At 43.9% G+C, this 11,581-nt stretch overlaps 1 protein-coding gene across 1 annotated transcript in view; it reads left to right on the forward strand.

Annotated features, from left to right (window-relative positions):
- NMUR2 (neuromedin U receptor 2) overlaps positions 1-11,581 on the forward strand; it is a 31,728-nt gene that overhangs the window by 9,005 nt on the left and 11,142 nt on the right. Inside the window, exon 2 of the mRNA XM_015415620.1 lies at positions 6,489-6,573. Coding sequence (XP_015271106.1) covers positions 6,489-6,573 — 85 coding nt within the window. The remainder of the gene's footprint in view (positions 1-6,488; positions 6,574-11,581) is intronic.

Here is an 11,581-nt window from a genome sequence, read left to right on the forward strand (position 1 = left end):
ATTTGGCGCCAAACCCCCAGCCTGCCTCATCCAGCAGGGAGGCAAAGGCGCTCCCCCAGCCCAACGGCTGTGCCGTGGGCTGTTGAATCGAATGTTTTCTGTAAACTCCTCTTCCATCACAATGGACTCTGCTCACATGTTATCTGTCAATCCCCTCTTTATCCCACCCTTCCTCCAGTTTCCCTTCCCTTATATTGACCTCACAACAATGGCAATATTACCCAGACTAATGAAGGGAGCTTTGACTCTTGGAAGTTTGTTCCCTGAAACTCTTGTTGGTTTCTAATTTGCTACTGGACTCGAATCTGTCTCAGTATGTAGATCTGAATATAGGTCTCCTCAATCCACACTGGTCTTCATGCCATTGGTCCATCTACTTCAGCATGGTCTGCTCTGATGCAGGTGATCTCTAGAGATTCAGAAAGAGAAAGATCCTTTCCAACACCTGTTCTCTTAGACCCCCTAGCTTTAAACCTTTATCCTTTGGCACACAAAGCATGTTCTCTCTACCATCAGTCCATCATTGTCAGCATTGTCTACTCAGACTGGCAGTGGTTCTCCAGAGTTTTATGTAGAGGATTTTTTTTCTGAGCCATTGGGGCTGGGGGGGAAGGATGCAGGCAGGCTGCTTTTATTTGTAATTCAAAAGTTTATTACCTCTTTCTAACAACATATGTCCATGCATGATGTACATATGTTCACTGTAATATGTGAACAGGGTTTCTGTTTCCCTGGGTGGTGAGCAGGAAGAGAGGGAAATGGTAACAGGTATGTTCTTGATATGTACACCATCCAGGGAGAACACTTAACACTTAACTCATATTTATGCCACACAGCATTATCCTGATTGGTATACAGATCAGAAGCCTTTTAAAATTTCCTTTTGCCCTGTGTGCAACATTGGCAAAAAATATACACTCTGTACGTGCTCATGCTCTTCATTTTGCTGTTACTTAAAATGATGTGGTACAGTTTCAAAGAGACAACTAACTGGGATGTATAAAAGGAATGACAAGATTGTCCATTGGAAACAATGGGGGAGGCTTGAGATGCCTATGATGTCACTGGGCCATGGATCTTTTAAGGACCTAGCACAGCAATGCCTCTGACCCAGCCCCGGCCTCCCCCCTCGAAAACTGGAAAGTCTATGCCCTTGTTTGTCCTTATGCCAGTTTATGCAAACATAACAACAACAACAATAAATATTCCAGGGGGCTTATTCTTACTAACCTGTGTATTTATAAAGTTACCAGGTAGCAAAGTGTTCATTCAAATTATTATTGCAGTAAGGGACAGGTATGAATGCATGCACATTTGTACACTGATTTATTTATTTACAATGCTTTTAACTCCACACTGTTGATCCTAAGGTGGTAAACAATCAAACCCATACAGATAAAATATGTAAAATATTTTAAACAAATAAAACATATAAATACAGAAACATAAAGACAGTGAGGAAGCTAATAAAAGTTAATTATAGAGGTGTGCAAAAAAAATGGTATTTTTCTGTTTCAGGTCTCTTGGATGTGAGAAATATCAGTATTTCATGAATATGCCCAAATCCTAATATCAGTATTATATTGGGATTTGGGTAAATATTTGGCTTAACTATACCCTATGGGAACCATCCCCATGGGGTATAATGGAGTTCAGAAGGCATTTCAGCTTTTATAATGGAGTTCAGAAAGCATTTAAACATTTCAACTTTAAATGCCTTGAGTTCACTTTGTGAATCGCAGCACTTTGTGAATTGCAGCATGACTTAGCGAGTTCAGGAGGCATTTGAACAGTTTGGTGTAGTGGATAAGTACACAGGCTCTAATCTGGGAGAACTGGGCTTGATTCCCCAGTCCTTCACTTGCACCTGCTGGATGACCTTGGGCAAGCCATAGTTCTGATGCAGCTATTCTTGAAAAAGAGCAGTTTCTGTCAGAGATCTCTCAGCCCCACCTACCTCACAGGGTGTCTGTTGTGGGGAGGGGAAGGAGTTTGTAAGCCGTTCTGAGACTCCCTTGGGTAATGAAGGGTGGGGTATGAATCCAATCTCCTCCTCCTCCTCCTCCTCCTCCTCCTCTTCTTCTTCTTCTTCTTCTTCTTCTTCTTCTTCTTCTTCTTCTTCTTCTTCTTCTTCTTCTTCTTCTTCTTCTTCTTCTTCTTCTTCTTTCCCTAATAACCAGGCAGGTGTTTTGTTCTCCCTTCCTGCTTCCAAGCAGGGGGGACCGATGAAAGGGCCCTTAGCCATTTAAACCTAACAGCAGGGCAGGTGAGCCTGTTTGCTGTTCGGCTGACATGGCTGGAAGCCAATTCATTGATCCCTTTTGCTCCCCTTCCCCACTTCCAAGGGAATGATGAAATGGCTGAGCTGACTGAATATATAGCATTATGAGACCATAGAGCAGAACGGGAACTCTGTGACTGGTGGCCAGCAATGCCTGTTAAGCTTTGGAGGGCCCCTCTTGGTGTTTCCAAGGCTGCTGCTGGGATTTGGGTGTAGGTGGACTCAGAGCTCTGAGCCACCCAGTCTCTCTGCTCAGTGACATTTAAATAAACATTTAAATGCAATGTTACATGGTTTGCACCTAGGCTACAAGGTTCGGTCTCTGAAGCAGCTGATTTCGTAATGCCACAGCTCAACGGGCCCTGACCTAAATTCTTCAGATTTGCTCCTTGACTGGAAGGAACTTTGTACTAGAAAGAGCAAGATATTTCCTTATTGGTTACTAACTTCTAGCCAATGGCTTGCTGAACAAGAGTGGGAAGAATCCTGGAAGAGATGTCTGAGCTGTTCATAGAATTAGACCAAAAAAAACCCTAGCATCCTACAAAACCAAAATGTCTAGTATTCATTTGAATATGGATGCAGAGTGTCATCTCACCATCTTTATGGTAATATCCACTACATTGGAAATAGACTAAAACCAGTTCAGTTTTATACAGGAAGTAATTGTGATGACTTGACTAGGACTGTAGTTCCTTGGTGCTGTTAACAGAATCCCCTATCAATAAACAATTAGAGCTCAGCAAGTAGTCAGGATGTTTTGGGGGGTTTTCTACACAGTGTTGTGAGGTGATCTGAAAACTAGGTGATAGGAGACAACAATATCTCTGTGAGCTCCCATACATCAGAAAGGGGGATCTGATTCTGTCTCCATTCCCCAAAGAAGAGTCTCTTCTTCCATTGCCAGAAAATATACTGTGGCTGATGTCACACACACTAAATAATCCACTTGCAATCCACTTTCAGTGCACTTTCCAACTGGATTTTACTGTGTGAACTGGCAAAATCCAGTTGGAAAGTGCATTAAAAGTGGATTGAAAGTGGATTATCTAACGTGTGTGACAGCAGTCTGTGTTAGCTTGCGGGGTGACCCTTTCTCTTTGCAAAAAAATTCATGGACTCACTGGATTACCCTTGCATACTCCAAGAGTTCTCTAGACTGAGAAACACTGATGTATACTAAAGTGTCACTTCATGTCCAAGAAGAAATAGAGATAAGACCCCTTGCTGGCAGCACAATAGACATTTCTTGCTACTTCTCTGGGTTTTGCCTTCATTTTTCTTCCATTTTATGCTTTATGATTTATTGCACCATATCAACTGTTTAGGAGCTTTTTAATTATGGTCAATATAAAATCACTGCTGTCATTTATCAGCCTATCAGATTCTTCTACTGAGGAATCTATTCCATATAAAAGTGTTTTAATTCATTTTTATACATATAGGACTGTAACAAGCAAAACAACTAATGTATGCAAAATCTGCTTGAACAGTTCAGAGGCTATTTTTCTGTCACAGCAATATTTATCCTAGCAACAGCGACACAGTATTTATCGTTGTGACACAGCAATATACTTGAAAAACAACACAAAACAAAATGCTTCTCTATGCTATGTAGTACTGAGATACTCAAGACATAATCATAATTAACCCTATGGCATTTAGCATTTACGAACAGATTTTCTAAAATCCTCCTTTTCCCCCTCTGGGCACAGCTGTTTGTATTTATAGTGCATCCTATTTAAGAATGCAACCGTGCTGGATAAAGTCAGAGTGGATGTTACAATGGAATCTGAGCTGATGTCAGGATAGCACCCTTATGGCACTTAGTCAAGCCTTTGCATATTTATTTAAAAGTCCATTCTGTTGATTATGAAGGAAATTATTTTGAAGTATGTACTTAAGGTAAATATGCACTGAACTGTGCATGGCCTTTAGTGCAGCAGTTTCAGTGGGACTTAGACATGTCTAGCTAAGCTATATGGGCCCTTAAGTGGTGGCTAATGGGGGAAATTGCCAGCACTCATCTCTAAACAGCATCCCAAAATGGGTTCTTATTAGTACTATCCAGTGGAAGCCCTAATAGTCTTTTTAAAAAATACATTCTGATGTCATAGATAATGAACATGGAGAGGGCTAGCAGATTGTGCCTTTCATTCCTGCCCCACTCCACTTGTTTATTCATGCTGTATGCTCTGTAGTCCCTGATCAGGTCAGAAAACAGGCAGCCTCCATGCACATTGTGCCAATGGATGCTTGGAGGACAGCAACAGGGATAGACAGCATCAGCCTGTAGTTTGTTTTTCTCCTTGGGTTATTTAGTCTAGATCCAGCCTGGAGAAGGTGAGGAGGTGAGGGAGAAGAGCGGTTTGGGAGGACAGGTAACCATTGGTAGTTTTCCTTCTCCTTCTCTCTATTCTCAGGGCCCTTCATTCCTAGATGGGGTGGTTATAGTCACAGGCTACCTGCCAGTTCTGCTACCAAGTCTGTTGTCCTGTCCATCAACACAAAATGCCAAGAGTTTGTTTTTTTCATGGTATGAATTTGGCAATTCGCTTTTGAACTGGAGATGTAGTCTGAGTGTTTGCCTTCTGTAAAATGGATGCACTGTTTTTCAGAACGTGTTCTAAATCTTGAATGCTAAACCCTTAATGGCTTAATAACATTTATTTATTCAAATTGTTCATTTTAAAATTATATCTGATTTTTCTCACTGACACCCACACAATATATATAAATCAATAACTAAGAAAAAACAAAACAACCACACAGGCCTAATAATGTGTGTGTTACATGTGAATAAAAGTGGAAACTATAGTACTTTTATCTGCTTGAGTTATACGCTCTTTAAATTTTTTGCTTTGTGCTCACAGCAGAATAGATATCTGTGGACTGTAGTAGGTTTATCTGTTTGGCCTGCTACTGTGTTTATTGCTTTGTGGAACTTGTAAGCACATAGAACAGCTGTGCACATTAGAAAAATACAATGCTTTCTGATGGCTCTGCCCTCTGGCCTATGGGGTTCCACAAGGTTCTATCTAATTCCTTGTGCTTTTCAACATCTGTGTAAAGGTGCTGGGAGAGGTCATCCAAAGATTTGAGCTGAGTTGCCACCAATATACAGATGACTCTGAGCTCTATCTCATGCTTCCAGCAGATCCCAGCAAGGTTGTAGAAACCATGAACAGGAGCCTAGAGGCAGTTTTGGGATGAATGAAAGTTAATCGGCTATTGGGGGGGGGTTAACTAAGGAACAGAGATAGCTCCTGTTCTGCATTGGGTTACACTCCCCCTAAAGGAGTGGGTTTGTAGCTTGGGGGTACTGCTGGACCTGGCCCACCTGGTGGACAAGTAGTAGCCAGGGCCACCTTTCCCAGCTTCAGTTTGTAAGCCAGCTGCAGCACTCCTGGATATAAAAGATACCGCCACTGTGGTGTGTACCCTGGTAATTAGATTAGACTACTGCAATGTGCCATGTGTGGAGCTGCCCTTGAAGAGTGTCCAGAAGTTACAGTTGCTACAGTCTGTAAGCCAGAATGCTGTGACCAGAACACTCAGATTTTGGAAGCTAAGCTTAGAAACAATGCATCAGGAACAAAACAAGTGACACCTAAAGAGTAATTAACACATGGAATTTCCTGCAACAAGAAGTGGTGGTGGCTACAAGCATAGATAGCTTCAAAGACGGGATTAGATAAACATATGGAGCAGAGGTCCATCAGTGGTTATTAGCTACAAGGTATAGATGGAACACTATGTCTGTGGCAGTGAGGCTCTGTACTCTTGGTGCTTGGGCAACAACAGTGGGAGGGCTTCTGGAGTTCTGGCCTTGCTGGTGGACCTCCTGATGGCATCTGGGTTTTGACCACCATGTGACACAGAGTGTTGGACTGGATGGACCATTGGCCTGATCCAACATGGCTTCTCTTACATTTTTATAAGGTACCTATATAAGTAGAATATCCCACTCTTCATTTTTTTATATATATTACTTCATGAGGGTTTTCCAAAGAGGCCTGGAATACATGATGTAATTTTTCTTGTTTAATGCATAGCATGTCATATGGCAGAAGTCTCATAACTAGTGAATCACAAAGACAAGATAGAAGAAACCTTACTTTCACTCAGATTTCAAAAATGTCACTTGTTTTGTTCCTGATGCATTGTTTCTAAGCTTTATCTTAACTTTTTGTCCCTCTATTGCCAGCTGAAAGGAGATCGGACTCTGGAAACAGATGAAATGGGAATGAATGTTCAAAGACCCTCCAGGAAGTCAGTGACTAAGATGCTATGTAAGTAGCAGAATGAAATTTCATAAGAATTAAGAAGGCTGAGGCAGGGCCAATGGGGGGGGGGCGGTCAGGAGGGCCATTTGCTCTGGGCCTCAAGCTCAAAAGCATTATCAAATCTAAACACATTGGATTTGTTGGCATTTAACAGGTTTTGTAATTTGTCTTACTCTATTTTGATGCCTGATATTGTTTTTGTCTGTTATTATGTTGTTTTTTTAATTGTTATTAAGGATTGGGCCCCTCAAAACCTGTATATATGCTCTGTAATAACTTGGTCTGCTCTGGGCAGCCATTGATGCTCTTACTCTTAAAATAAGAAGTTTTTGGAGTGTTCACTACATCAGCCATGAAAACGAAGGCATCATAATTCATGGTGGCTAAAAAAGCTAATAAAAATATAGTGACAAAAAAAGAAAACTAATAAAAATATAGTGACTAAAAAAACCCACAAACTCCTGTTTACTTAAGCCTACCCACCAGATTGCTACCAAAATGGAAAGGATCGTCATTGCTTCCAGACTGTGCTTGGACTCAGACTCTGATGAACTTCCAAGGAGAAAGTTTTCAAGAAGTGTGGAGCAGACTGCAGTAATGCAATAGCAGCTCTGTGTGCCCTTGATTTTAAGCTGACATATAAAATAGGTGGTAGGAAGCTCTTCAAGTTCATCTTTGGAACTGCGATTGAGAAGGATGATGTAATACCCCAATTTATAGCCTATGGCCACTATTCTGAACGATATCCAGTTGGGGGAAGCTAATTAAGACCCCACAGCACTGATGTAATGTGCTCCTAATTTCTGTCCTGTTAAGGAGTACAGCCACAGCATTTTAATAGCATGTTCCAAGTGGTTTTCAAAAGCAAACCCTCGCAGATGGATTTTCAGAGGTCAAATATCACATTAAAACATAGGAAAACTGACAAGATTTCCTGGATGATGTCCCAGTCACAGTTGCTCAGCACAGCATTTGTTTCCCACTGTGATAACTGCTCAACTTGCAAGACCCCTTAAAGGAGTCCCCAAAGGGGGAGGTGGACATGCAGACCCGTCTCCCCCCAAAGGATCTGCCCAGATGCTCAAAAACCACCACTGGAGGGGGGAAGCCCTCCCTCGCTCCCATTAAGGCTCCTAAGCATGAAACCAACAAAGCAGAGCATCCTGTATGCTGAACAGCCAGATGTCCATTCCCCATTTGGAAAGGTGAACCCCGTCCCCTCTGTACAAAGACTCCTGCCAAAAAGAAATGCCCACGTGTTTGATAATGGAAACTTCCAAACCTATGGTGACATTTCCTGTGCATATACAGACCTTCCTTCTTGCTAAGCCCACTCTCTTTGGGTTGATAACTGGTCTCCAATTCCAGTACTCCCAAAGTTCTGAACAAAATAATCTGGTGAGGGGAAGGTTTGCCATGCTTCCGTCCTCAATCCCTACCAGTCTGGCTTTCGCCCGGGTCATGGGATGGAGACGGTGCTGGTCGCCTTGACTGACGATCTCCGTAGGCACCTGGATCGAGGCGGTGTGGCAGCACTGGTGTTGTTAGATCTGTCGGCCGCTTTTTATACGGTCTATCACCAGTTGCTGACCCACCACCTCGCCGACACCGGGATTCAGGGGCTTGCCCTTCAATGGTTTGCCTCTTTTCTCCATGGTCGGGGACAAAGGGTGGCGATAGGGGACCAGCAGTCCCGGAGACATCCCCTTGAGAGCGGGGTGCCTCAGGGGGCTGCGCTGTCCCCGATGTTGTTTAACATCTACATGCGCCCCCTTGCCCAGATTGCCCGGAGCTGTGGGCTTGGGTGCCATCAATATGCCGATGACACCCAGTTCTATCTGATGCTAGGCGGCTGGTCAGACTCTGCCCCCGATGACCTGCATTGGGCGTTACAGGCTGTGGCTGGTTGGCTCAGGCTGAGCCGGTTGAAACTAAGCCCGGCAAAGACGGAGGTCCTGGGCCTGAGTCGGATCAGCTCAGGGCTGGGGCTCCCTCTCCCGACCTTTGATGGGGTGCCTTTGGTACCAGCATCAGAGGTTAGGAGTTTGGGTGTGCACCTGGACTCCTCTTTAACGATGGAGGCCCAGGTGGCAGCCACTGCCAGGGCGGCCGTTTATCATCTTTGGCTGGCTCGGTAGTTGGTCCCCTACCTTAGCCATGAGGACCTGGCCATGGTGATCCATGCGATGGTTACCTCAAGGCTAGACTACTATAATGCTCTCTACATGGGGCTGCCTTTGTCGCAAATCCGGAGGCTGCAGCTAGTGCAGAATGCTGCAGCCAGGCTGTTGATGGGTCTCTCGAGGAGGGACCATATTTAGCCTGTGCTGAAAGCACTGCACTGGCTGCCGATAGCATACCGGATTCGCTTCAAAGTGCTGGTTCTGACCTTTAAAGCCCTTTATGGCCAGGGTCCAGCCTACCTGAGGGACTGCCTTTCTCCATATGTTTTCCCAAGGGGACTATGGTCGGGGAGTTGACATCTCCTGGAAATTCCAGGCCCCAGAGATGTTAAATTTGCGGCGACCAGGACCAGGGCATTTTTGGTGGCGGCTCCTACCTGGTGGAAGGAGCTCCCGGAGGAGATCCGGGCCCTGCGGGACCTTTCTCAGTTCCGCAGGGCCTGCAAGACGGAGCTCTTCTGCCAGGCCTTTGAGTAGGAGCCACCGCCACTACTATTGCACCATTGCCTTCTATGCACTGTCGTACTATCAGCACGATTGTTTGGATCCCACTGGGGGGCGAGGCGCCCCTGGCACGAAGTGGATGATAGATTTCAGGAAGCTACCGCTGGGTTTAAGATCTACCCATCTTTGTTTACATTTGTATTCTAAATTTGTTATTGGATTTTATTGTTTTATACTGTGTGTTTTATTGTTATAATCTTGGCACATTGTGCCCTTGTCAGCCGCCCTGAGCCTTCGAGGTAGGGCAGGATATAAATCCAAGGATAAATAAAACAAACAAATAAATAAATAAATAAAAATACAGACCTTCCTTCTTGCTAAGCCCACTCTCTTTGGGTTGATAACTGGTCTCCAATTCCAGTATTCCCAAAGTTCTGACCAGAATAATCTGGTCAGGGGAAGGTTTGCCATGAGAAGATCCAAAGAGATAGTGTGCTGTAGTGTATTCAAAGCTGCCTTGAATGCATGATATGTTGTGAAACATCTAACGTAAAGCTTCGTCCTGGGCTATTATCCAAATCCATCCAATTGTGTTACATGCCCAGGAAGCGCCTAACCAATCACTTTCAAGCAAGTTCCCTGAGCGGGAACATCCATGATTGGTCCTTATGTGAACAACCTTATTGATTGGTATTTGTACAGTGGGTGTGGCTACATTAGCCGGGAATGTTTAAAAGCAGGACAGCTGCAATGTAAAGGCTGTTCTGGCTATCAGATTTTGATCCGTGTTGGAGTTGTGTTCGAGTTGAAGAATAAAGTTGTGTTCTTGCTGAATCACTCTCCAACTGCTTTGTTAAGCGAGAGACTTAACATGTTCCATAATTCAGATCCCTTCATAGCAGATAAATCATTCTCTCCCAGCTGAATAATTAAGGCATCAGGTAGGCCATGATCAAAAACCTGCTATGACACCATTTACAACAGGGAAGCCCAACACATTCCCCTCTGGCCCAACCAGGTGACACGGAGATCCTTGCTAAGGCCCAGCAATTCCCCCAACCAGAGAAGGCAGTGTACTGACCAGCCCAATAAACAATACTGTGCCCTACAATCCAAACTGTTCTGAGCTGACCTGTATAGATTAAGATAAGACAAACATTAAGCCAAGTGCGGATGAATGTAAGAGTGAAAGGCAGCTGAGTGTCAGAGGCCGATGGCCTGGATTCTTGTGGCTGTGAGGTCCAACTTAAAGGAATGGTAGCCGCACCAATATGAAAAGAGGGGGTGCCAAATTATGACAAGGGGAGCATCAAACCTTCTGAATATTTTCGCAAAATACTTGGAAATTGATATCTAGATAGGCAGGACCCACTGGCGTGAATAAAGAATGCACCCAGGACAGGCGGCTGGATAGAAATGTAAGGGCTGGCACTTTTTACTGGGCAAGGGCTACCAGGAAGGGGCTGAGACAACATGATTAAGGTACCTTTGCCCTGTTGGTCAGTCTTGGAATGGCACAGCACTATGTGGAGTTTGTTGGTAATGATGCTTATGTCCTTGGATAAAGGGGGCGATTGTCAGAACTGTGATGAGATGGAGCACATATTTCCCCACAGCAGAAAGCACTGAAACAGGTGAGCATGAAGAATGATTTAAATAGGGTGATCTCATATGATGACCAACATACTTTTGGCAGTAGCCATATGACATCACAGAACAATTTCTTAGTAATTGCTCTGCGGGAATCCGAGGCAGAGGGAGTGGACCTCTTCCAACCTTCCAAGGCCTGCCTGGCTGCGAGGAATTACAGAGGCCTGGAAACCCACTGGCTTCGCTAAAGAATGAAATACCCACCTGAAATATACTGGGTTCAGACGCGTTGAGGGCTCATAGTTTATTAATGATTTCAACTACACTCTAAGAAAACTCTAACAGGACCGGAGCCCTGCTTAAATATGTGCAAAACACCGCACCCAACACATACACACTCCCGGTGGTAGGCTATTTACAAGATAACTCCTGTTCAATAGGTCCCTTTCAGGATCCTAGTAGTCTATTGTTTAGGTGTTCAAGCTAGGTCAGTTCTCTAGTGCACTTTTTTTTAAGACCCCCGGAGGGGATTTTTTAATTTTTTATAATACTACATAAACTACAAAGAAACGAAGGGAAGGGGAACTATAACTAAGGAGAAAGAAAAGTAACCCACACTAAACTAAAAACCCAAGAGTAGGAGATCATTACCCTGTTAGACTGCAGTTAGTAATGGGAAAAAACCTGTTAATAAACAATATACTTTGTGAGATCCTGTCTTTCTAAGCTTATGTGTTAGTTTATTACTTGTTATGAGAAGATTTCCAGAGCATCTCCTCCAGCTCTCTTCGTAAGGG

This window comes from Gekko japonicus, unplaced genomic scaffold, assembly GCF_001447785.1.
Source record: "Gekko japonicus isolate JY-2015 unplaced genomic scaffold, Gekko_japonicus_V1.1 scaffold2779, whole genome shotgun sequence".
NCBI lineage: Eukaryota > Metazoa > Chordata > Lepidosauria > Squamata > Gekkonidae > Gekko > Gekko japonicus.